Source organism: Vulpes lagopus, chromosome 2 (assembly GCF_018345385.1).
Source record: "Vulpes lagopus strain Blue_001 chromosome 2, ASM1834538v1, whole genome shotgun sequence".
Taxonomy (NCBI): Eukaryota; Metazoa; Chordata; class Mammalia; order Carnivora; family Canidae; genus Vulpes; species Vulpes lagopus.
In genome coordinates this window covers 82,857,351-82,885,178 of record NC_054825.1, presented here as the reverse complement: position 1 = coordinate 82,885,178, position 27,828 = coordinate 82,857,351, and the positions used below count along the sequence as shown (strand labels likewise).

The 27,828-nt window shown below is 42.7% G+C and overlaps 1 protein-coding gene and 1 pseudogene across 1 annotated transcript in view; both read left to right on the top strand.

The window, feature by feature from the left end:
* Positions 1-2,327: 2,327 nt before the first annotated feature.
* Positions 2,328-18,747, top strand: LOC121477723 (annotated as a pseudogene).
* Positions 18,748-19,964: 1,217 nt separating this feature from the next.
* Positions 19,965-27,828, top strand: part of VNN3 (vanin 3) — a 35,688-nt gene continuing 27,824 nt past the window's right edge. Inside the window, 2 exon segments of the mRNA XM_041732204.1 lie at positions 19,965-20,051; positions 20,053-20,307. Of these exon segments, the coding sequence (XP_041588138.1) occupies positions 19,980-20,051; positions 20,053-20,307 (327 nt within the window). The 5' untranslated portion in view covers positions 19,965-19,979.

Sequence of the window (27,828 nt, the reverse complement as noted above, 5' to 3'; positions counted from 1 at the left end):
ACAGTCAGGTGAACCAAGACAAGACTGAGAATTTCAACCTGAAATACGAAAATAGTTTCCTTCTTCTCATTACTAAACGATCTAGCAGTTTTACAATTTCTATGTCACCCTCAGATAATTTTTTCTGAAATTAATTTGTATCTGAAGGACATTATTTCAGGGCATAAGGCCACATGGCCAGCAAAGGTGGGGGGTAGAGGGGTGGCTGGGAGAAGCAAGGAATATTCAGATATGGAAAACGTTTATTGGAATAGAAGGGTTTTAAATTCTAGAACCAAATCAACCAAATCGAAGATATAAATCTCCAATTTCCAAACCTACTGGTTTCCCTATGCCAGGTGAGGATTAGAAAGGATCCCAAATAAGATGGCACTAGTATTAATGACTCTAGAATGAGAGAGGTAAACCTTAAAAGAAACTCTATGTTTTAAATGAACTCACATTCAAACAAGGGGGTCTATTCCAAATCTAGGCCAGGAAATTGAATTTAACAAATCAGAAAACATTTACGGAGCTTAGCATGGTACAAAACTCTACAAAAGCAGCAGAGAGAATCATAACATGACCCCTATTCTTAAGGAATTTATGAGGATGATGCATCAGAAAAATATAAGAATTAAGAGAGAATTTAGAACTCTCATTGAATTAACTAATAGTCTGGAGGCAGGAAGCAAGAATCAGAGTTGGATTTACCCTTCTGAACTGTAGAAGATAAATGAAGTAAACCCCATCTCAATACAAGAGTTTTCAAAAAATCTGCAATGTGCAAACATGGATTTTTGGGTAGAAGACCTCATTCAAGATTCATCCATGTATTGAGCTCCCTCACCAGTCACATATGTGATGGCATGATGAGGTTTAGCAGTCAGCAAGACACTTTCTTACCCTTCAGGGGTCACAACCTTGGGATGCATTATATCTAGATAATTATTTGACATGGATGCTCTGAAAAGATACATCAAAATTAGTTTTTAGTATATTTAAGAAGACAAGACATACATATACAAAACAAAATATCAATATTAAATTTATTTATTTATTTTTAAAGATTTTATTTATGTATTCATGAGAGACACAGAGAGAGGCAGAGACACAGGCAGTGGGAGAAGCAGGCTCCCTGTGGGGAGCTGATGTGGGACTTGATCCTGTGATCCCAGGATCATGACTTGAGCCAAAGGCAGAAACTCAACCACTGGGCCACCCAGGCATCACTCAGTATTACATTTAAATTAAAGGTCAGGACAATAGTAAACAGTGACAGACATTCACCAGGACAAGAAAAATATGCTCTGAGACTTTAGAAATATTAGGACTGGGGATGGTTTGAGAGAATTCTGCATGGGTTTGGAACTTAGATGGTGGGCAAGGACATTTCAGGGAGAAATAGACATAGAATCATCTAAGTAGAATAGTGCATGCAGTATTCAGAGTTCAGGGAATGATTTGACATCACTGAATGAAGAGTTCATATAATCAAGTTGTAGAAATATATCCAGGTTGTAGAACTTGAACAATGCCATCTTTTCCCAAATTTCAGCTAATCCTGTCATTATGCCATTATTTTCATGATTTTTGCATTAACTATACACCATCTATTACTTAGTATTCTTTTGAGATTGATGGACATTTTTCATGTTGCCTCATCCTAACCTCTACTTGTCTATGGGTTTATGAGTCATAAATTTTCTTTTAAAAAATATTTTATTTATTTGTTTGAGAGAGAGGGAGAGAGCATGAGGAGGGGGGGAGCAGAAGGAGAAGCAGACTCCCAGTGAGCAGGAACCGGAAGCAGGAGTGGTTCCCAGGATCCTGAGATTATGACCTGAGCTGAAGGCAGAGACTTAACTAACTGAGCCACTGAGGTGCCCTCTTTTTATTGTTTTTTAAAGATTTGATTTATGAATCATAAATTTTCTAATAAACACGGTAGTCTGTAACTATTTTTAAAATATATTTTATTTTATTTATTATTTTAGAGAGAGAGAGAGAGGGATTGAGAGAGAAACAGAGAATGAGCAGGGGGAGGAGCAGAGCAGACCCTGTGCTGAGCATGAGCCCAACAAGGCTGAATCTCATGAGGCTGGGATCCTGACCTAAACCAAAATCAAGAGTTGGAAGCCTAACTGCCTGAGCCACCCAGGTGCCCCAATCTGTAACTATCAAAAGTATTTATCAGTATATCTTGCAAAATCAACTTGCTTATCCCTCATGAAGTAAGGACCACATCTGTAGAATTACTGTTTTAAAGAATAGAAAAACCCTGACTCCTTTGGAGTCTAAGTGACATAACAAAAGCTAAGACTTCAGAGAAAATTCCTCTGATGGCTATGGATGGAGTGAACAACTTTGGGCATGTGGCAGGTAGGGAGATGAATTAAAAGGCAGAATCTGGCTTAGCATAATAAATGAGAACAGGAAGAGATGTTTAAAAGAAACTTTATGATACATTAGATGTGGGAGAAAAGCAGAGGACCATGTCAGAGACTCGAGTTAAATAAATGACAACTCTATATCTTTAAAATGTTTAGTTTTTTAGAGGCACAGGGAAACCATCTCCTAAAAATGAGATTTTGCATGATGTATTAATACAAGAATTTAGGGAAGAGGACTTCACTTAAAAAATGGGCAGGTTTATTAGAAACGACAAATACCCACCATTTGCTTCAACGTGGATGGAACTGGAGGGTATTATGCTGAGTGAAGTCAATCGGAGAAGGACAGTGTATGTTCTCATTCATTTGGGGAATATAAATAATAGTGAAAGGGAATATAAAGGAAGGGAAAAGAAATGTTGGGAAATATCAGGAAGGGAGACAGAACATAAAGACTCCTAACTCTGGGAAACGAACTAGGGGTGGTGGAAGGGGAGGAGGGCGGAGGGCCGGGGGAATGGGTGACGGGCACTGAGGGGGGCACTTGACGGGATGAGCACTGGGTGTTTTTCTGTATGTTGGTAAATTGAACACCAATAAAAATTAATTAAAAAAAAATGGGCAGGTTTTATAAAGATGAAGAAACTGTATGACCCAAAGCCTAGCTTCTTGGTTTTTAGCACATGAACCCTACAGCATCAGCCAAGTGCTGGACAGGCCCAGAGACTCAGCTCAGTGGACACTCATTATTACTGACCATGTTAAAATCTGTGTTTTACAAAATGTTCAGAAAAAGTTCCCACATTTCAGACTATTTGACAGTCCTTTCCAAGAGAGACCAGCAACTGTGGTTCCTGCTGAAATCCTTTATAATACAAAAGTTGAGGGCCACTGGTCATCAACAAGTGAACTCAATAATAAGCACGTATATTTATTCTCCCTCAGCATTTTGTGAACTCTGTTAAAGCCGGAGCTCACCTGACACTCTGTTCTGTTTCTGTTGCAGCCACATACATAAGTTCACAACAAATCAATGTTATGATGGCTGCCTTCTAGAAGAGTTGAGTATTGGCTCTATTAATGGAAACATCGAATTACCAGGAAAATAGATTTTATTTAGAAAAAGAGCCCAAGAGATTTTTGGATTGGGGTGGACTCATATGATCAGTTCATTAATTTCACTTTTAGTGTTGAATAAACCTCTGAACCAGCGTCAACAAGAGCATTGCATACCTGAGTCAATCTAATTATGTACTTTTGGCTGTTCATTTTCTTGCACAACATCCTTTCTAAATGTGTTGTGTAATGTATTTGTGAGAAAATATAAATAGCTGGTAGCAAGCAAGGCCTTATCATAACAGTTTTTCCAGGGATACCAGATACAAGACTGAATTTATCGAAGATCACTAAATTTTAGTGGTGATTATGTTGTATTTTCCAAAATGTGACAATATTTGCCCTCTTTGTTCTGAGTGTCAGTGCCCTGGACACTTTTATTGCTGCAGTATATGAACATGCTATTTATTATATTATCAAAGAGAACAGAAACACCAGTCCCAAAAGAAGAAGCTTTGCTCCTGGTGAATAAGAGCATAGGTGTTTTGGAGAAAGCCGATAAACTGCTGCCGGGCAGGTATTGAGCTTTCTTATGCTGGCTGGGATACTGTAAAGGAAATTTGAAACTTGGAAAGAATGTGGGTATTTAGAATTTATGAAAAACTTTTTTGCACCCATTTATTTTGAACAGGGCACACATATCATTGTTACCCCAGAAGATGGAATTTATGGCTGGGTCTTCACAAGGGAGACCATTTGCCCTTATCTGGAAGATATCCCAGACCCTGATGCAAACTGGATTTCATGTAGAGATCCACAGAGGTAATGTCATTACCCTTTGATTTCTCTTTTTTCTTTTTTTTAGATTTATTTATTTATTTATTTATTCATTCATTCATTCATTCATGAGAGACACACACAGTGAGAGAGAGATGCAGAGACACAGAGGGAGAACAGGCTCCATGCAGGGAGCCTGACATGGACTTGATCCCAGGTCTCCAGGAACTGGTCCTGGGCTGAAGGTGACGCTAAACTGCTGAGCCACCCAGGCTGCCCTACCCTTTGATTTCTGAACAAAAAACTGTGATACTGTAAAATACAAATAGCAAATCCATTAAACTTGCCTAGTATTCTTGCTGGCAACCAATCTACTGTTCTGGACTCACAAGCCTCTAATGCCTCATAACATGTACCATCTGGCATGACTTGAGCTGATGATGCTTGGTTGGTTATTTATCGTAGTTTTCATTAATGAATGGTATGTGTATATATAGTTTTTACAATAAATATGCTTAATTGGGTTTCAACGAAGCGAAAAAGTTGTAATATCTGGTACCTCCGTTCCCACATAAAGGAAGCCCACTCGTGAATACCTACTTCCTTTGTAGGAACAGTAAAAAAGATAAATGAACTTCTGTTTCTTTTTTTTTTTTTAAACTTCTGTTTCCAAAGAGCTTTGACATCACTATCATTTGCATTGTGATCATTATGGTGAATGGAAATTGTGTGAGATTTGAAAGTGTTATTTCTGAGAGCACAGCCTACTACCTCCTAGCTGAGTATCATGTGGCAGATAACCTATATGCTTGACATCTCTGTTTCTTAATCCATAAAACAGAGATAATAAAATTTACTCTCCTACTTTCTTTACACAGTAGATAAGAATTTCAAGTGAAGTAATACACGTAGAATCTAAACACCATTGTGCTATCACTATTACTTTTTAAAACTGAATCTGACTTCCTTGTTTTCTTGTCTGAGAAATTTAAGTAATAATTAATTAGCTGTAGTTCAATCATAGCTTTCTTAGGGGAAAATCTGGATAAAACTTAGGAAAGGTTTATGAAGTTATTTTAGGTGTATTTACTTTTTAAAATAGTTTATATGTAGTTCCTTTAAAAGGCAAAATCTATGCATTAAAAAGTAATTTATTTTGCTAAATTAAAACTTACATGCATCTGTTCAGAACTATATTGCACAAAAAAAAGGGAATACCTTTAATCATTTTGACATTTGAAATTGATTGGTTAGTCGAGTCCAACGCTGCAACCTAGGATGTGAGTCAGTCCCACCCCAGGATTTTCACCTTAAAAACAATATTGTCTGAGTTTTGCATGGTCTATGTTTACAGTAACCACATAACTATAATTCAATGTTTACTTGATTAAGGGTTTTTTTCCAGGGCAGGAAGGACTCAAATTTGCAATAATTCAAGAGGCTGATACTAAAATTTACTCTATTTGTCTGGGCTGATAAAACTGATTTTCTTAGGGGAAATGTGTCCTGAAGCCTGATAATCATCAATCTCAGATGAATTATTTTAAACCGGGAAGGTAGGTGACCAATGAAATTTTAGCTTATTGGAGTCTTGAATTTATTCAAATGGTAAGCTTTCAGCTCTGAGTTATAAAAGGAGAGATCCAATATTTAATATAATGGCAATATTGGTTTAAAAGAGAACCAGCATTTCTTCCCTAGTAATATTTATCCCTAAAGGGGATAAAAGAGGGCTACATGATCATCCCTATGTATTTAAATACTATCATTTAGAATATAACACATCCCATATTTCCTTGGGTTTTATCCATGAAGAACTAACAGAAGACATTATAATACATTAATTATTTAGAAAAAAATAAGAGAGAGAAAGAAAAGAAAATATGTGATAGTTTTACTGAAGGTCTTAGTGAATTGAATATCAGTGTTAACAATATTGCCCTATTTTTCCTGAGGGCAAAATATTACCACAAAGGTTTTGAAGCAATAGTCATAAATCTGTTCTTTCTAATCAAAGATTAGCTCATCAGTGGTAAAGGAGCTGAGAGATGATGGAGAGAATCCAATGGCCTCTAAAAGCAGTAAATCCATCAATTTCTTGGGTTGTCTTCTTGTAGCTACAAAATCCGTATTGGCCATTATTTCTTTATTGAGCATCTACTTGGTTCGAGGAACTGTGCCTGGTACAGTATACATATTATCTCATTCAATTTATGAGTATAGTAGGTATAACTATTTACATTTTAAATATCAGGGGAAAAAGGAGGCTTAAGGTTTCATATTGGTTATTAGCATGGCAGGAATTCAAACATAGACATTTAATTTCCATTTGAGCCTTGCTAACTGAATAGTCTCAATACCTGGATGCACCATATTATAATTGAAATTACCAGTGATGGTGAATCTACTCCTTTGAAAATATTCTGGTTGCTAAGATTTTTATCTTTTCTGCTGTCTCTCTATAACTTTAGTCTTTGTACTGCCTTTATTATATATTCATATGTATGACTCACCACCTTCACATTAGAGCCTTTCAGATATTTGAAACCAACTATCATTCCACCTATCTCATCACCTCAATCCCTTCTTATTTCTGGGATAATGCTCGCAATGTGGATGGGTTTGGCACTACTTTGAGAAAGATGAAGATTATATTGCGTGTGAAATTTAAATCTTTTCTGATTTGATTCTTAACCTAGATCTTGTGTTCTAAGTAATTGACAAATAAAGTATCATTTTGGAAGATTAGAAATCACTGGAATATAGTAAGTTTGAGGCAATGTCTATTAAGCTACATTTGGCTACACTGTGGTGCAAAAAAGATTCCGCTGCCTGGCCAAGGACAACTCTATCTACATTGTGGCGAATATTGGGGACAAGAAGCCATGCAATGCCAGTGACCCTCAGAGTCCCCCCCACCCCAGTGGTCATTACCAAGACAACTCTGGTGTGGTATCTGATTCTAAGGGTAGGCTGATGGCAAGCTACCATAAGGTGAGAGTTTCTTCATTTGTTTGTGATAAGTATGTACACTCATTTGTTGTTATGAGTGTATTTCTTAATTATTTCATTTTTTAAAAAAACTTGTATTTATTTGAGACAGAGAGGGACAAAATGAGCTGGGGGAAAGGACAGAGGGAGAGGGAGAAGCAGGCTCCCCATTGAGCAGGACTCGATCCCAGGACCCTGGGATCATGACATGAGCCAAAGGCAGATGTGTACCTGACTGAGCCACCCAGGTGCTCTTGCATTTCTTAATTATTATGTTTTAGTTGAAAAGGGGGTTTCATTTACTTTGGTCATATATAAGGAATCTGAGTTTGAATTAATCGTAAAATAGAATATGGCAGAATATTGAAACAATGTGATAACAGCCTCACAAAGATTTTAACAGTCTCTGAGAAAGAAGGTGAAATGCTATTTTATCCATGATTTAATAGCAGGGTTAATTTTTTGGCTCAATTCACTAACATTTTATTTATTTATTTATTTATTTATTTATTTATTTATTTATTTATTTATTTATTTTAGGATTTTATTTATTTATCCATGAGAGACAGAGGGAGAGAGAGAGAGAGAGAGAAGCAGAGACACAGGCAGAGGGATAAGCAGGCTCTTTGTGGGGAGATAGATGTGGGACTCGATCCTAGGACCCCAGGGTCATGCCCTGAGCTGAAGGCAGGCGCTCAACCACTGAGCCACCCCGGCTGCCCCATTAACATTTTATACTAAGTTTAGTCATTCATTCTATCAAGACTTGTCTTTTTTTTTTTTTTTTAATTTAAGTAAGCTCTATGCCCAACATGGGACTTGAACTCATGACCCTGAGATCAAGAATTGCATGTTTTACTAACTGAGCCAGCCACGCACTCTCCATTAGAATTGTTTTGATTGCAATGGTGGAAAACCCCAAATGAAATCTACTTAACACCTCCCCCATGGAATTTCCTTATGTATCTGAAAACCTATAAATCACAGGAAGAGTAGGTCTAGTTTCAGATGTAGTTCTATCCCTCAGAGGCTTTAAAGATGTCAGCCATTCCTCTACTTCTCTTAGATCTTGTTCCTGCTTTTACTCAGATTGTCCTTTTAGAGGCCACGTAATGCCCAACATAAAGCTCTCATTCTATAGCAGCAAAATCCAAAGGAAGAGTGCAGTTTTTACTCCTAGGAAAGCCTCATCATCTTGAGGCCACTTAGGCTACTTGCATTCCTTGAGTTGCTCACTGCAGGAGAAAGGATAAGCTACCATCTGAGATTAGGGTGTGGAGGAGCAAGTGATTTTCACTGAAGGGGAGGAGGTCTTGCTAGAATACACATAGGTACACATTAAGCCTAATAAAAACCTGAGCAAGTACTCCTGAGCCCAGGCGAAGTGGAGTTTGGAAGCAATAATCCAACTGGAAAAATCATTAACGGCTTACAGATTAACAAGGTTTAGTTATTACATTGTCTAAATTCACTTTAAATATACTTAATTTATATAGACCTAGCAGTATCATAGGGAGATATGGCAAAGTTAGTTTTCTTAATGTGTTATTGTTCATACCGGCAGTGCTGTTGATATTAAAGAATTCAGTGTGGGCAGCCTGGATGGCTCAGCGGTTTATTTTATTTTATTTATTTATTTATTTATGATAGTCACACACACACACACACACAGAGAGAGAGAGAGAGAGAGAGAGGCAGAGACACAGGCAGAGGGAGAAGCAGGCTCCATGCAGGTAGCCCAATGTGGGACTTGATCCTGGGTCTCCAGGATCACGCCCTAGGCTGAAGGCAGATGCTAAACAGCTGAGCCACCTGGGCTGCCCTCATTGTAACATTTGGAGGGAGAAAAGGAGTTGGTGATCATCAAACTAAGCAAGCACCTCAGGTTTTAAATTGGGGATAATAGGTGGAGAAAGACTGAACATGAACTCGTAGGGGGTCAGTCCCATCTTATGTGGGGAGTTTCTTTTTCTTTTTTTTAATAAATTTATTTTTTATTGGTGTTCAATTTACCAACATAGAGAATAACACCTAGTGCTCATCCCCTCAACTGCCCCCCTCAGTGCCTGTCACCCATTCACCCCCACAACCCACTCTCCTCCCCACCACCACCCCTAGTTCGTTTCCCAGAGTTAGGAGTCTTTATGTTCTGTCTCCCTTCCTGATATTTCCCACACATTTTTCTCCCTTCCTTTATATTCCCTTTCACTATTATTTATATTCCCCAAATGAATGAGAACATACAATGTATGTCCTTCTCCGATTGACTTACTTCACTCAGCATAATACCTTCCAGTTCCATCCAAGTCGAAGCAAATGGTGGGTATTTGTCGTTTCTAATGGCTGAGGAATATTCCATTGTATACATAGACCACATCTTCTTTATTCATTCATCTTTCGATAGACACCGAGGCTCCTTCCACAGTTTGGCTATGGTGGACATTGCTGCTAGAAACATTGGGGTGCAAGTGTCCTAGCATTTCACTGCATCTGTATCTTTGGGGTAAATCCCCAGCAGTCCAATTGCTGGGTCGTAGGGCAGGTCTATTTTTAACTCTTTGAGGAACCTGCACACAGTTTTCCAGAGTGGCTGCACCAGTTCACATTCCCACCAACAGTGCAAGAGGGTTCCCCTCTCTCCGCATCCTCTCCAACATTTGTGGTTTCCTGCCTTGTTAATTTTCCCCATTCTCACTGGTGTGAGGTGGTATCTCATTGTGGTTTTGATTTGTATTTCCCTGATGGCAAGTGATGCGGAGCATTTTCTCATGTGCGTGTTGGCCATGTCCATGTCTTCCTCTGTGAGATTTCTCTTCATGTCTTTTGCCCATTTCATGACTGGATTGTTTGTTTCTGTGCTGTTGAGTTTAATAAGTTCCTTATAGATCTTGGAAACTAGCCCTTTATCTGATACGTCATCTGCAAATATCTTCTCCCATTCTGTAGGTTGCCTTTTAGTTTTGCTGACTGTATCCTTTGCTGTGCAAAAGTTTCTTATCTTGATGAAATCCCAATAGTTCATTTTTTGCTTTTGTTTCTTTTGCCTTCGTGGATGTATCTTGCAAGAAGTTACTGTGGCCGAGTTCAAAAAGGGTGTTGCCTGTGTTCTCCTCTAGGATTTTGATGGAATCTTGTCTCACATTTAGATCTTTCATCCATTTTGAGTTTATCTTTGTGTCTGGTGCAAGAGAGTGGTCCAGTTTCATTCTTCTGCATGTGGATGTCCAATTTTCCCAGCACCATTTATTGAAGAGACTGTCTTCCTTCCAATGGATAGTCTTTCCTCCATTATCGAATATTAGTTGACCATGAAGTTGAGGGTCCACTTCTGGGTTCTCTATTCTGTTCCATTGATCTATGTGTCTGTTTTTGTGCCAGTACCACACTGTCTTGATGACCACAGCTTTGTAGTACAACCTGAAATCTGGCATTGTGATGCCCCCAGCTATGGCTTTCCTTTTTAAAATTCCCCTGGCTATTCGGGGTCTTTTCTGATTCCACACAAATCTTAAAATAATTTGTTCTAACTCTCTGAAGAAAGTCCATGGTATTGTGATAGGGATTGCATTAAACGTGTACATTGCCCTGGGTAACATTGACATTTTCACAATATTAATTCTGCCAATCCATGAGCATGGAATATTTCTCCATCTCTTTGTGTCTTCCTCAATTTCTTTCAGAAGTGTTCTATAGTATTTAGGGTATAGATCCTTTACCTCTTTGGTTAGGTTTATTCCTAGGTATCTTATGCTTTTGGGTGCAATTGTAAATGGGATTGACTCCTGGATTTCTCTTTCTTGAGTCTCATTGTTAGTGTATAGAAATGCCACTGATTTCTGGGCATTGATTTTGTATCCTGCCACGCTACCAAATTGCTGTATGAGTTCTAGCAATCTTGGGGTGGAGGCTTTTGGGTTTTCTATGTAGAGTTTCATCTCATCGGCGAAGAGGGAGAGTTTGACTTCTGCTTTGCCAATTTGAATGCCTTTTATGTCTTGTTGTTGTCTGATTGCTGAGGCGAGGACTTCCAGTACTATGTTGAGTAGCAGTGGTGGGAGTGGACATCCCTGTCTTGTTCCTGATCTTAGGGGAAAGGCTCCCAGTGCTTCCCCATTGAGAATGATATTTGCTGTGGGCTTTTCTTAGATGGCGTTTAAGATGTTGAGGAAAGTTCCCTCTATCCCTACACTCTGAAGGGTTTTGATCAGGAATGGATGCTGTATTTTGTCAAATGCTTTCTCTGCATCTAATGAGAGGATCATATGGTTCTTGGTTTTTCTCTTGCTGATATGATGAATCACATTGATTGTTTTACAACTGTTGAACCAGCCTTGTGTCCCGGGTATAAATCCTACTTGGTCATGGTGAATAATTTTCTTAATGTGTTGTTGGATCCTATTGGCTAGTATCTTGTTGAGAATTTCTGCATCCATGTTCATCAGGGATATTGGTCTGAAATTCTCCTTTCTGGTGGGGTCTTTGTCTGGTTTTGGAATTAAGGTGATGCTGGCCTCATAGAACAAGTTTGGAAGTACTCCATCTCTTTCTATCTTTCCAAACAGCTTTAGTAGAATAGGTATGATTTCTTCTTTAAACGTTTGATAGAATTCCCCTGGGAAGCCATCTGGCCCTGGACTCTTGTGTCTTGGGAGGTTTTGATGACTGCTTCAATTTCCTCCCTGGTTATTGGCCTGTTCAGGTTTTCTATTTCTTCCTGTTCCAGTTTTGGTAGTTTGTGGCTTTCCAGGAATGCGTCCATTTCTTCTAGATTGCCTAATTTATTGGCGTAGAATATGAAAAACATATTCATAATATGTTTTTAAAATCGTTTGTATTTCCTTGGTGTTGGTAGTGATCTCTCCTTTCTCATTCATGATTTTATTAATTTGAGTCTGCTCTCTCTTCTTTTTAATAAGGCTGGCTAATGGTTTATCTATCTTATTAATTCCTTCAAAGAACCAACTCCTGGTTCTGTTGATCTGTTCCACAGTTCTTCTGGTCTCGATTTCGTTGAGTTCTGCTCAAATCTTTATTAACTCTCTTCTTCTGCTGGGCGTAGGGTCCATTTGCTGTTTTTTCTGTAGCTCCTTTATGTGTAAGGTGAGCTTTTGTATTTGAGTTCTTTCCAATTTTTGAATGGATGCTTGTATTGTGATGCATTTCCCCCTCACGACTGCTTTTGCTGCATCCCAAAGATTTTGAACGGTTGTATCTTCATTCTCATTAGTTTCCATGAATCTTTTTATTTCTTCCTTAATTTCCTGGTTCACCCTTTCATCTTTTAGCAGGATGGTCCTTAACCTCCATGTTTTTGAGGTCCTTCCAAACTTCTTGTTGTGATTTAGTTCTAAATTCAAGGCATTATGGTCTGAGAATATGCAGGGGACGATCCCAATCTTTTGGTATCGGTTCAGACCTGATTTGTGACACAGTATGTGGTCTATTCTGGAGAAAGTTGCATGTGCCCTTCAGAAGAATGTGTATTCAGTTGAGTTTTTGGATGTAAAGTTCTGTAGATACCTGTGAAATCCATCTGGTCCAGTGTATCGTTTAAAGCTCTCGTTTCTTTGGAGATATTGTGCTTAGAAGACCTATCAAGGTTAGAAGGAGCTAGATTGAAGTCACCAAGTATAAGTGTATTATTATCTAAGTATTTCTTCACTTTGGTTATTAATTGATTTAAATATTTGGCAGCTCCCACATTCAGGGCATATATATTGAGGATTGTTAAGTCCTCTTGTTGGATAGATCCTTTGAGAATGATATAGTGTCCCTCTTCATCTCTCACTACAGTCTTCAGGGTAAATTTTAGTTTATCTGATATAAGGATGGCAACCCCTGCTTTGTTTTGAGGACCATTTGAATGGTGAATGGTTCTCCAACCTTTTATTTTCAGGCTGTAGGTGTCCTTCTGTCTAAAATGAGTCTCTTGTAGACAGCAAATAGATGGGTCCTGCTTTTTTATCCAGTCTGAAACCCTGTGCCTTTTGATGGGGTCATTAAGCCTGTTCACGTTCAGACTTACTATTGACAGATATGAGTTTTTTGTCATCATGGTATCTATTCAGTCCTTGTTTTTGTGGATTGTTCCACTGAACTTCTTCTTAAAGGGGAATTTTAAGAGTCCCCCTTAAAATTTCTTGCAGAGCTGGTTTGGAGGTCACATATTCTTTCAGTTCCTGCCTGTCTTGGAAGCTCTTTATCTCTCCTTCCATTTTGAATGAGAGCCTTGCTGGATAAAGTATTCTCGGTTGCATGTTCTTCTCATTTAGGACCCTGAATATATCCTGCCAGCCCTGTCTGGCCTGCCAGGTCTCTGCGGAGAGGTCTGCTGTTACCCTAATACTCCTTGCCATAGAAGTCAGTGATTTCTTGTCTCTTGCTGCTTTAAGGATCTTCTCTTTATCTTTGGAATTTGCAAGCTTCACTATTAAATGTCGAGGTGTTGAACGGTTTTTATTGATTTTAGGGGGGGATCTCTCTATTTCCTGGATCTGAATGCCTATCTCCCTTCCCAGATTAGGAAAGTTTTCAGCTATGATTTGTTCAAATACATATTCTGGCCCTCTGGCCCTTTTGGCACCCTCGGGAACCCCAGTTAAACGTAGGTTTTTCTTCCTCAGGCTGTCGTTTATTTCCCTTAATCTATCTTCATGGTCTTTTAGTTGTTTGTGTGTTTTTCCCTAGTTTCCCTCTTTGCCATCAACTTGTCTTGTCTGTCACTCACTCGTTCTTCCACCTCGTTAAGCCTGGTCGTTAGGACTTCTAGTTTGGATTGCATCTCATTCAATTGATTTTTAGTTTCTGCCTGATTGGATTTAAATTCTGCAGTCATGAAGTCTCTTGAGTCCTTTATGCTTTTTTCTAGAGCCACAGTAGCTATATAATAGTGCTTCTGAATTGGCTTTCTGACATTGAATTGTAATCCAGATTTTGTAACTCTGTGGGAGAGAGGGCTTTTCTGATTCTTTCTTTTGAGGTGAGGTTTTCCTTCTAGTCATTTTGCTCAGTGCAGAGTGGCCAAAAACAAGTTGAATTGGGTAAAGGAGAAAAAGAGAGAGAGATAAAAGGAAAGAAAAGAGAAAAAGAAAAAAGATAAAAGGAAGAAAAAAAGGAAAAAAGAGGAGAAAAAGAGAAAGAAAAAGAAAGAAAGGGGAAAAAAGGGTGGGGGAAGCAATCAGAAATAAAAAAGAAAAAAGAAAAAACACGGGGGAGTGTCTTCTGATTCTGTATACTTTAAGTCCCTGGACTTCCCCTGGCACTTGTCCATCTAGCTGGTCTTCTGGGGGAGGGGCCTGCTGTGCTGATTTTCAGGTGTTAGCACTTGGGGGAGCTGCTCTGCCCCTGCCTGGTGCAGGGCTCAGTGGGGGTTGTTCACCCTGTGAGGCCCCAGGAGGAACAACCGCAGTGGCGGGGCCAGCTCTGCAGCCCTGGAGTCAGCTCCCGCAGTAGCTCCGGGGCTCTCCGTCTGCAGGGCCTGGAGGCTCCGGGGCGGGGCCGCTGATCTGCTCAGCTGGGGCAGGAGCGTCCTCGCTGTCCTGGGCCCTCCCGGCCTCTGCCTGCCCCGGGGGGGAGGCCGGATCCTGGGCTGTGTCCCGGCGCCCTGTGCTCCGGGGCCTGCGCTGTTGGATTCGCTCCCACCCCGCAGCCCCCTCCGCAGAGCCGCTGCCCGAGCCCCTCCGAGCTGCTCCGGGTCCCGCCGGGCGCTGCAGCCCTTAGGGAGCTCGGGGCATCTCCCGGGGCGCAGGTGCCTGTTAGTGTCCCGGGGAGCCCGAGGGCATCCCCGCCCTCCTGGGTCCTGCTCTAACTCCCTGCGGGCCCCTTTCCGCCCGGGAAGGTTGGTGCAGCTCCTGCTTCTCCGGGACAGGGCTCTCCTGTCCTGGGGACACTCGCCCCAGCCTCATCCAGGCTCCTCGCGGGCCCCTCCCCCTTGGAGGCCTTTTGTGTCTTTATTTCGTTTTCCCCGTCTTCCTACCTGATAGAAGCGCGAACTCTTCTCACTGCAGCATTCCAGCTGGTCTCTCTTTAAATCTCAGGCCGAATTCGTAGATTTTCAGGATGATTCAAAAGTTATCTAGGTAATTTCATGGGGATAGGTGATTTGGGGACCCTACTCTTCCACCATCTTGCACCTCCCCCATATGGGGAGTTTCATACCCTATAAAGGGCGAAGGGGAGGAGAGTCACCCAGTCCCCGCCAGTCTCCAGGGCTAATTTAGTTAAGGTCTCCTTTAATGTTCTGTTCATCCTCTCTACCTGTCCTGAGCATTGGGGCCTATAGGCACAATGTAATTTCCAATCTGCCCCAAGTACTAGTGCCACTCCCCGTGTTACCTTAGAGACCAATCCTGGGCCGTTGTCTGATCCAGTTCTTTTTTTTTTTTTTTAAATATATATATTTTTAAATTTTCCTTTATTTATGATAGTCACACACACAGAGAGAGAGAGAGAGAGAGGCAGAGACACAGGCAGAGGGAGAAGCAGGCTTCATGCACCGGGAGCCCGACGTGGGATTTGATCCCGGGTCTCCGGGATCGCGCCCTGGGCCAGAGGCAGGTGCCAAACCGCTGCGCCACCCAGGGATCCCCTGTCTGATCCAGTTCTAACAGGAAAACCATACCTCGGTAAGATGTCTTCCAGCAGTTTCTTGGTCACAGTCTGTGCTGTTTCATACCTGGTGGGAAATGCCTCTGTCCATCCTGAAAATGTATCTACAAACACTAGTAAATACCTGTATCCGGATTTTCCAGGTTTTACTTCGGTGAAGTCCACTTCCCAGTAGGCTCCTGGGCGGTCCCCCCAGAGCTGGGTACCCGGGTTAGATCCATGGGCAGTGGCATTAGTTAATTGCCATGCACGGCAGCTTGCCACGATCTGCTTGATCTTTGCTCGAGAGTCTTTAACAGTGATCTTTGCAGGTCGTATGCGGTCTTCCATCTTCCTTGTTCCCATGTGAGTACCCCGATGCATTTTGGATAGGACTCGTCGTCCTAGTTCCTCTGGCGGCCCTCCACCAGCCATGCAAGCACTGGGTCATAGGCAAGCGTTTGATCCAGTGTAAGTCAGCATCAGTATAGTTGGGGGTGTCAGGCAGGGTCGGTGCCCCCGGATCAGGTAGCGTGGTTGCTAAGACCTGAGTCACTGAAAGGGCCACCTCCTTTGCTTTTAAATCAGCTAGCCGGTTTCCCCTGGCTACTGGTGTGTCTGCCTTTTGGTGTCCTGGACAATGGATGATAGCTGGTGCCTTGGGCAGCCAGAGGGCCCTCAGGAGTTCAAGGATCTCTCTCTCTCTCTTTTTTTTTTTTATGATAGTCACACAGAGAGAGAGAGAGAGAGGCAGAGACACAGGCAGAGGGAGAAGCAGGCTCCATGCACCGGGAGCCCGATATGGGATTCGATCCCGGGTCCCCAGGATCACGCCCTGGGCCAAAGGCAGGCGCTAAACCGCTGCGCCACCCAGGGTTCCCCAAGGATCTCCGTTTTGTTTTTAACAGTCTTTCCCTCTGCTGTCAGGAGTCCCCTCTCCCTGTAAAGGGCTCCGTGGATGTGAGCCGTGGCGAAGGCGGACCTACTGTCGGGGTAGATGTTTATTTGTTTACCTTCTCCCATGGTCAGCGCCTTGGCCAGTGCAATCAGTTCTGCCCATTGAGCCAATGTTCCGGCTGCCAACGGCTCTGCCCAGATGGTCTCCCTTTCCGTGGTGACGGCTGCCCCCGCATATCTGATAGTCTGTCCTGACCATATCTAAAATTCCTTTCCAAGGATTTCACTTCACAAACCTTCTACACCTTCCTTCGCATTCAGAATTTGTCTCAAGCCATTTCTTTCAGTCAGTCTTATTTAGGACAAAATTACTTTCTTTTGCCTTGAACAAAAATATATTCCCATTCCTTATATCTTTCTTACACATGTCCTGTCCTACATACAGAGTTGCTTCCTTTATCAGTCATCAGTCTATTTTAGCAGAGTTTCTCATTCTTAGAAACCTTAGTCTCCAGTGAAAACTAAGGAGTAACCGATTTTGAACTGTCACAGCAGAATTCTTTAGATGGCAAATTTATGAAATAGTTAAGGACAAAGCATGTTCACCGACAGATTCAAATGCACTTTTCAGCACTTTTTCCTGTTTGGAAAAGACCTAGATGTCCAAAGAATTTAATCCCATTTGTTTTCTTTCGATGTCTGGAGCGGCCTGGTTAACAAAAGCCATGATAATTGCGGCCTTTGTTTCCGGGGCTTCTGGGGTCATAGGGGGGCACCGCCTAAAAGCCTCTATGACTCTACGAAGGCTGCTGGACTCTCATCCTCACCCTCCCTCACATCATAGACCTTGGCCAGATCGGTCGGCTTGTGCCCGGCAGCCGGAGACCTGCCCCTAGAGTCTGGCGGTGGACCCGGGGCCTCTCCTTACCCCCAGCCGAGTTGTGGTCCCAGGGGCCGGGATAAGGGGAAGGCAGCGTTTAGGAGGTCTGGGTTTGGAGTCGGCGTCTGTCCTCTCCCGGAGACCTCGGGCTTCCACCTGAATTCCTTCTCTCTCCTCCGGGGTGGAGAGAACCTGCAAGAGCTGTGGGTTGGTGGGTAAGGAGAACAGTATCTAAAAGCCTGATTAGATCTGTCGGGTTATCAGAGAACTTTGCATTCTGGGTTTTCCAATGATATAAATCACTGGTGGAGAACGGCCGATATAACATTGGCTGTCCGCCGCTCCCCTCGGGGTCCCATGGGGCGGAGGGGACGGTCGGTGGAGTTGGCTGGCCCCGCATTAGGGGGTGGGGCCGCCCGGTGGGGCCGCCCGCGTGTCCCCGCTGCCACCGTGCACAGGGACTCCCTCGGCAGGGAGGGGTGGCGCCCCTTCTGCAGCCCCAGAGGGCGAGGGGGTGTCCAGTAGGGCGGTGGGAGAATCAGGTCCTCCGGGGAGGAATCCTGCAAGACCGGATAAAGGGGCTTTTTGGGGAAAAAAAAAAATGTCTTAGAGTCAGTCTCCTTCTCAGCCTTTGGCAGGGCTAGAGTCTTGGTAGGTCCTGCTTTGGGGGCTAAAATGGTTTTAGCCAAGGAGGGGGATTCTCGGTCATGTCCTGCCAGGCCAGGATGTAGGGCACCTGGTCAGGGGGGCCATCTGGTTTATCCATGAAGATCATGGCCTTAACCTGTAAGATAATAGGTAGGTGGAAAGTTCTTTCTCGGGGCCATCCTGCGTCAAAGGTTGGCCATTGTGCCTTGCAGTAAGTCTGAAATTTCACTCTCCTTATGTCGTGTTCAGATTGTGACATCCGAGAAGTGGGAGAACATAAGAGACAGGGGGGTGGTTTGTGTCTGCCCCATTGTGTCCCCAGTTCATACCAAGGCACAGACAGTTATGACACTTAACAAAGACAGTAACACAGACAAACGTTCCAGTGCAGCCACAGAGACAAAACAAAGTAACCCGAAGGGCTGGCAGTCGGCCTCCTTACAGATGAGGACCCTGTCCTCCAGGCGGGAGCAAGGGCCGTCTCCCAAGACCCCCGTCGATGGCCCGCCAGCGCGTCCGCCTAAGCCAATGTCAACCTAATACAGATTGGAATTCCTACAAGTAAAAATACAGTTTAGAGATCTCAGAGAATATGCGCGCAAAAGGCGGAAACAGTTCAGTACTCACCAGGCCTGGAACCCTCTGGATGGGGTCCTGGGGGCCTCTCGGATCCCGGAAGAGCCCCTAAATGTTGTGCCCAAGATTGCGAATCCGAGAAAACCACCAAGGAGCTGACACCGATGCAAGTCCATGAGGGTGTATTAACAAACTTGAGCTTGAGTCCAAGTATACCCGACACAGCGGAGCAGGGACTTGGACCCCGAGGGGGGTTACAATTGGGTTTTCATGGGCTGGTCTAGGGGTAAGGTGGGGTTTTTCAGTAAGGGTGGGGGTGTGAGAAGCTCCAATAAAGAGGTCTCACAAGATCTTGCTTCCTTATTCCGATAAGGGCACGCTTTGTGTTTTTTTCTGTAGCCGGGGTAAGGTTCAGTACCTCGTCACCGTGGCCTGGTCAGATGGCCTGAGATGGCTGCCAAAGCTAAAATGGCTGTCTTGTGCCAATCTTAAACTTGAATGGCCCTAATTTTCTCGGCCTCCACAAAACATTTTTATCTCAACTTCACAGGAGGGAAATCGGAGGTAAAGAGAAGTCAAGTCACATAAACAAAAACAAATTCACCAAAAACCAAAGCCAGATGTAAAGAATTTGCAGCCAATGTCCATTAGTAAAATACAGCTTGTTGTTGAGGTGATAAAATCATTTGAGACTTAAGCAGATCTTTAGAATTTATCCTTCCTAGCATCCATGGTCAAGCTCATGTAGGCTCTCCTCCTGACTGCTTGATTATTCATTGATCCAGATGAGGAAACTTAAGCACAAATAAATTAGACAGGTCAGTAGAGAGCTAAAATTATTCTTTGTGTTGGGGAATTTTCTCATTGTTGTTAAGTTGCCTTAAAAAAGGGGGGAGCTTATATAAAAAAAGAGAAGCTGCCTAAGTCAATTGCTAATTTCAGTCCAAGTACCTTATGGAGGACACAGAGTCAAGTTGGAACCATGTCAGTATAACAAGCTATCTCCTTCATTGTGCTGAAAGTGCTTATGCTTTGATAAAGTTATATTTCATTTTTTATGGGAATGGGATTTCTAATGGGATTCCATCGTTTTATGATCATGCGAAATTTGGAACCGATACTTGTGTTACTTTGTGTTAACTTCCATAGGGAGTGGAATCTGCACTCTAGAAGTGGTCAAAGTGTATCACTATGACATGAAATCAGAGAGTGGCCAGCTCATGCTCTCAGAATTGAAGTCCCAGCCTCGAAGAGAACCCACCTATCCTTGTGGTTGTTGATTGGAGTGCTTATGCCAGCAGTGTCAAGCCATCCTTGTCTGAGCAGTCAAATTTTCTGGGAATGCTTTATTTTGATGAACTCTCCTTCATTGAGCTTAAGAGAAACACAGGAAATTATGCAGTTTGCCAGAAAGATCTATGTGGTCACTTAACTTACAAGATGTCTGAGAAGCGAACAGATCAAGTGTATGCCCTAGGTGCTTTTGATGTACTGCACACAGTAGAATATCAATATTACATACAGGTAAAAAATGCTTCAATTTATTAGAATGGATGTTTTTCTTAGTTTTTTTTTTTTTACTAGATCATCACTACATTTATTTTTATTTTTTATAAAGATTTTATTTGAGAAAGAGAGAGAGTGCACAAGCAGAGGCAGTAGGAGAGGGAGAAGCAGGCTTTCAGCTGAGCAGCGAGCCAATGCAGGGCTCCATCCCAGGATCCTGGGATCATGACATGAGCTACCCAGGTGCCCCATTACTGCATTTCTTTAAAAATTGTGCTGGATTCAGTTAGTTGGTATAACATTAATTATGGGGGAACAGAGCACCAGCTGAAGACAAAGCCCATTGACAAGTCCTTGAAACAGGCAGAGGGACCTTCCTCTAAGGACTCAACCACCTCGATGTTCATACTTTGCTAAGGGCAGAAGACAATATTAGTCCAACCCCCAGGACCCTGTGAGTCTACTTTAAAATATAAAAATTCCTTTAAAAATTTCCTTTATCTTTAAACCCCCAAGATACATGTTGGCAATCATCCCCCAAGCACCTGGCCCACTGATACACATCTGAAAGGTCGCAATACTCAGGTTTTATTAGATGGTAATAAGTGACCCTTTCCCAATAATAGCCAGCCCCCTTAGAGTTCTGGAAACCTTGCTTCCAAAATTCCTTAGAGAGTACACTATCCTCAAAACCCTTCCACTTCCCAGGTATATAATCAGCCATCCCTTAAAGCCCGGGAGAGCAGCAGCATTTTTTCTTGCTCATCAGCTATAGACCTCACCAATATTCCAAAGCCTCATTTATCACTTCATTTATCACTGAAGTATTTCCCCCAGAATGCTTTATTTGTTTAGTCTTAGCAAGATCAGAATCCGCTTTCTTGGCTGCAAAATAAAATATAAACTGGATTGATTTGTTCTCAGCCAGCCAGAGTCAATTTTAAAAGACTGCAACTTCCATGCATTCTTGTTTTGTGTCAGGTTACTTTAGAGCAACTTGTTTCAAACTGTCTTCAACTGGAGTCCAGAGTAAAAAGTTCATTTCACATCATAATGCAGTGCAATCAAGATGCATGACTGAGGAGGAGGGGCGATATGGCAGAAGAGGAGGGTCCCCAAATCAACTGTCCCCACCAAATTACCTACATAACCTTCGAATCACCCTGAAAATCTACGAATTCGGCCTGAGGTTTAAAGAGAGACCAGCTGGAACGCTACAGTGAGAAGAGTTCGCCCTTCTATCAGGTAGGAAGACGGGGAAAAAGAAATAAAGAAAAAAAGGCCTCCAAGGGGGAGGCGCCCCGCGAGGAGCCGAACTGAGGCCGGGGAGAGTGTCCCCAGGACAGGAGAGCCCCGTCCCGGAGGAGCAGGAGCTGCACCAACCTTCCCGGGCGGAAAGGGGCTCGCAGGGAGGTGGAGCAGGACCCAGGAGGGCGGGGATGCCCTCGGGCTCCTGGGGACACTAACAGGCACCTGCGCCCCGGGAGATGCCCCGAGCTCCCTAAGGGCTGCAGCCCGCACCGCGGGGCCTGGAGCAGCTCGGAGGGGCTTGGGGGAGGCTCCGCGGATGGGGCTGCGGGGCGGGAGCGCGAATCCAACAGCGCAGGCCCCGGAGCACAGGGCGCCGGGACACAGCCCAGGATCCGGCCTCCCCCCAGGACAGGCAGAGGCCGGGAGGGCCCAGGACAGCAAGGAGGCTCCTGCCCCGAGCTGAGCAGATCAGCGGCCCGCCCCGGAGCCTCCAGGCCCTGCAGACGGAGAGCCCCGGAGCTACTGCGGGAGCTGACTCCAGGGCTGCAGAGCTGGCCCCGCCACTAGGGCTGTTCCTCCTGGGGCCTCACGGGGTGAACAACCCCCACTGAGCCCTGCACCAGGCAGGGGCGGAGCAGCTCCCCCAAGTGCTAACACCTGAAAATCAGCACCGCAGGCCCCTCCCCCAGAAGACCAGCTGGACGGACCAGTTCCAAGGGAAGTCAAGGGACTTAGAGTATATAGAATCAGAAGATACTCCCCCGTGTTTTTCTTTTCTTTTTGATTTTTGATTGCTTACCCCACCCTTTTTTCCCCCTTTCTTTTTCTTTTTCTTTTTCTTCTCTTCTTTCCTTTCTCCTTCCTTTTTTCTTTTTCTCTTTTCTTTCCTTCTTTCTCTCTCTTTTTCTCTTTTCCCCAAAACAACTTGTTTTTGGCCACTCTGCACTGAGCAAAATGACTAGAAGGAAAACCTCACCTCAAAAGAAAGAATCAGAAACAGTCCTCTCTCCCACAGAGTTACAAAATCTGGATTACAATTCAATGTCAGAAAGCCAATTCAGAAGCACTATTATATAGCTACTGGTGGCTCTAGAAAAAAGCATAAAGGACTCAAGAGACTTCTCGACTGCAGAATTTAGATCCAATCAGGCAGAAATGAAAAATCAATTGAATGAGATGCAATCCAAACTAGAAGTCCTAACGACGAGGGTTAACGAGGTGGAAGAATGAGTGAGTGACATAGAAGACAAGTTGATGGCAAAGAGGGAAACTGAGGAAAAAGACACAAACAACTAAAAGACCATGAAGATAGATTAAGGGAAATAAACGACAGCCTGAGGAAGAAAAGACTACGTTTAATTGGGGTTCCCGAGGGTGTCAAAAGGGACAGAGGGCCAGAATATGTATTTGAACAAATCATAGCTGAAAACTTTCCTAATCTGGGAAGGGAAGCAGGCATTCAGATCCAGGAAATAGAGAGATCCCCCCCTAAAATCAATAAAAACCATTCAACACCTCCACATTTAATAGTGAAGCTATTTAATAGTGAAGCTTGCAAATTCCAAAGATAAAGAGAAGATCCTTAAAGCAGCAAGAGACAAGAAATCCCTGACTTCTATGGCGAGGAGTATTAGGGTAACAGCAGACCTCTCCACAGAGACCTGGCAGGCCGGACAGGGCTGGCAGGATATATTCAGGGTCCTAAATGAGAAGAACATGCAACCGAGAATACTTTATCCAGCAAGGCTCTCATTCAAAATGGAAGGAGAGATAAAGAGCTTCCAAGACAGGCAGGAACTGAAAGAATATGTGACCTCCAAACCAGCTCTGCAAGAAATTTTAAGGGGGACTCTTAAAATTCCCCTTTAAGAAGAAGTTCAGTGGAACAATCCACAAAAACAAGGACTGAATTGATATCATGGTGACACTAAACTCATATCTTTCAATACTAACTATGAACGTGAACAGGCTTAATGACCCCATCAAAAGGCACAGGGTTTCAGACTGGATAAAAAAGCAGGACCCATCTATTTGCTGTCTACAAGAGACTCATTTTAGACAGAAGGACACCTACAGCCTGAAAATAAAAGGTTGGAGAACCATTCACCATTCAAATGGTCCTCAAAAGAAATCAGGGGTAGCCATCCTTATATCAGATAAACTAAAATTTACCCTGAAGACTGTAGTGAGAGATGAAGAGGGACACTATATCATTCTCAAAGGATCTATCCAACAAGAGGACTTAACAATCCTCAATATATATGCCCTGAATGTGGGAGCTGCCAAATATTTAAACCAATTAATAACCAAACTGAAGAAATACTTTGATAATAATACACTTATACTTGGTGACTTCAATCTAGCTCCTTCTACCCTTGATAGGTCTTCTAAGCACAACATCTCCAAAGAAACGAGAGCTTTAAACGATACACTGGACCAGATGGATTTCACAGATATCTACAGAACTTTAAATCCAAAAACTCAACTGAATACACATTCTTCTGAAGGGCACATGCAACTTTCCCCAGAATAGACGACATACTGGGTCACATATTGGGTCTGAACCGATACCAAAAGATTGGGATCGTCCCCTGCATATTCTCTGACCATAATGCCTTGAAATTAGAACTAAATGACAACAAGAAGTTTGGAAGGACCTCAAACACGTGGAGGTTAAGGACCATCCTGCTAAAAGATGAAAGGGTGAACCAGGAAATTAAGGAAGAATTAGATTCATGGAAACTAATGAGAATGAAGATACAACCGTTCAAAATCTTTGGGATGCAGGAAAACAGTCGTGAGGGGGAAATACACTGCAATACAAGCATCCATTCAAAAACTGGAAAGAACTCAAATACAAAAGCTAACCTTACACATAAAGGAGCTACAGAAAAAACAGCAAATGGACCCTACGCCCAGCAGAAGAAGAGAGTTAATAAAGGTTTGAGCAGGGATCCCTGGGTGGCGCAGCGATTTGGCGCCTGCCTTTGGCCCAGGGCGTGATCCTGGAGACCCGGGATCGAATCCCACATCGGGCTCCCGGTGCATGGAGCCTGCTTCTCCCTCTGCCTATGTCTCTGCCTCTCTCTCTCTCTCTCTGTGTGACCATCATAAATAATAAATTAAAAAAAAATTTTAAAAAAATAAAGGTTTGAGCAGAACTCAACGAAATCGAGACCAGAAGAACTGTGGAACAGATCAACAGAACCAGGAGTTGGTTCTTTGAAGGAATTAATAAGATGGATAAACCATTAGCCAGCCTTATTAAAAAGAAGAGAGAGCAGACTCAAATTAATAAAATCATGAATGAGAAAGGAGAGATCTCTACCAACACCAAGGAAATACAAACGATTTTAAAAACATATTATGAACAGCTCTACGCCAATAAATTAGGCAATCTAGAAGAAATGGACACATTCCTGGAAAGCCACAAACTACCAAAACTGGAACAGGAAGAAATAGAAAACCTGAACAGGCCAATAACCAGGGAGGAAATTGAAGCAGTCATCAAAAACCGCCCAAGACACAAGAGTCCAGGGCCAGATGGCTTCCCAGGGGAATTCTATCAAACGTTTAAAGAAGAAACCATACCTATTCTACTAAAGCTGTTTGGAAAGATAGAAAGAGATGGAGTACTTCCAAATTTGTTCTATGAGGCCAGCATCACCTTAATTCCCAAACCAGACAAAGACCCCACCAAAAAGGAGAATTACAGACCAATATCCCTGATGAACATGGCTGCAGAAATTCTCAACAAGATACTAGCCAAGAGGATCCAACCACACATTAAGAAAATTATTCACCATGACCAAGTAGGATTTATACCCGGGACACAAGGCTGGTTCAACAGTTGTAAAACAATCAAATGTGATTCATCATATCAGCAAGAGAAAAACCAAGAACCATATGATCCTCTCATTAGATGCAGAGAAAGCATTTGACAAAATACAGCATCCATTCCTGATCAAAACTCTTCGGAGTGTAGGGATAGAGGGAACATTCCTCAACATCTTAAAAGCCATCTACAAAAAGCCCACAGCAAATATCATTCTCAATGGGGAAGCACTGGGAGCCTTTCCCCTAAGATCAGGAACAAGACAGGGATGTCCACTCTCACCACTGCTATTCAACATAGTACTGGAAGTCCTCGCCTCAGCAATCAGACAACAAAAAGACATAAAAGGCATTCAAATTGGTAAAGCAGAAGTCAAACTCTCCCTCTTCGCCGATGAGATGAAACTCTACATAGAAAACCCAAAAGCCTCCACCCCAAGATTGCTAGAACTCATACAGCAATTTGGTAGCGTGGCAGGATACAAAATCAATGCCCAGAAATCAGTGGCATTTCTATACACTAACAATGAGACTCAAGAAAGAGAAATCCAGGAGTCAATCCCATTTACAATTGCACCCAAAAGCATAAGATCCCTAGGAATAAAACTAACCAAAGAGGTAAAGGATCTATACCCTAAATACTATAGAACACTTCTGAAAGAAATTGAGGAAGACGCAAAGAGATGGAGAAATATTCCATGCTCATGGATTGGCAGAATTAATATTGTGAAAATGTCAATGTTACCCAGGGCAATGTACACGTTTAATGCAATCCCTATCACAATACCATGGACTTTCTTCAGAGAGTTAGAACAAATTATTTTAAGATTTGTGTGGAATCAGAAAAGACCCCGAATAGCCAGGGGAATTTTAAAAAAGAAAACCAGAGCCGGGGCATCACAATGCCAGATTTCAGGTTGTACTACAAAGCTGTGGTCATCAAGACAGTGTGGTACTGGCACAAAAACAAACACATAGATTAATGGAACAGAATAGAGAATCCAGAAGTGGACCCTGAACTTTATGGCCAAGTAATATTCGACAAAGGAGGAAAGACTATCCGCTGGAAGAAAGACAGTCACTTCAATAAATGGTGCTGGGAAAATTGGACATCCACATGCAGAAGAATGAAACTAGACCACTCTCTTGCACCATACACAAAGATAAACTCAAAATGGATGAAAGATCTAAATGTGAGACAAGATTCCATCAAAATCCTAGAGGAGAACACAGGCAACACCGTTTTTGAACTCAGCCACAGTAACTTCTTGCAAGATACATCCACGAAGGCAAAAGAAACAAAAGCAAAAATTTATTATTGGGACTTCATCAAGATAAGAAGCTTTTGCACAGCAAAGGATACAGTCAACAAAACTAAAAGACAACCTACAGGATGGGAGAGGATATTTGCCAATGACCTATCAGATAAAGGGCTAGTTTCCAAGATCTATAAAGAACTTATTAACTCAACACCAAAGAAACAAACAATCCAACCATGAAATGGGCAAAAGACATGAAGAGAAATCTCACAGAGGAAGACATGGACATGGCCAACGAGCACATGAGAAAATGCTCCGTATCACTTGCAATCAGGGAAATACAAATCAAAACCACAATGAGATACCACCTGACACCAGTGAGAATGGGGAAAATTAACAAGGCAGGAAACCACAAATGTTGGAGAGGATGCGGAGAAAGGGAACCCTCTTGTACTGTTGGTGGGAATGTGAACTGGTGCAGCCACTCTGGAAAACTGTGTGGAGGTTCCTCAAAGAGTTAAAAATAGACCTGCCCTATGACCCAGCAATTGCACTGCTGGGGATTTACCCCAAAGATTCAGATGCAATGAAACGCCGGGACACCTGCACCCCGATGTTTCTAGCAGCAATGTCCACAGAAGCCAAACTGTGGAAGGAGCCTCGGTGTCCATCGAAAGATGATGGATAAAGAAGCTGTGGTCTATGTATACAATGGAATATTCCTCAGCCATCAGAAATGACAAATACCCACCATTTGCTTCAACATGGTTGGAACTGGAGGGTATTACGCTGAGTGAAATAAGTCAATCAGAGAAGGACAAACATTATACGGTCTCATTCATTTGGGGAATATAAAAAATAGTGAAAGGGAATAAAAGGGAAAGGAGAAAAAATGAGTGGGAAATATCAGAAAGGGAGACAGTACTTGAGAGACCCCTAACTCTGGGAAACGAACAATGGGTGGTAGAAAGGGAGGTGGGTGGTGGGTGGAGGGGACTGTGTGACAGGCACTGAGGGGGGCACTGGGTGGGATGAGCACTGGGTGTTATGCTATAGGTTGGCAAATTGAACTCCAATAAAATAAATAAATAAATAAATAAATAAATAAATAAATAAATAAAATAATCTGATTAATCCTCTGTGTGCCTGCCACCCAGTCTGCTTTTTGCAATCTATCTATGGCATGGGAAGGGGT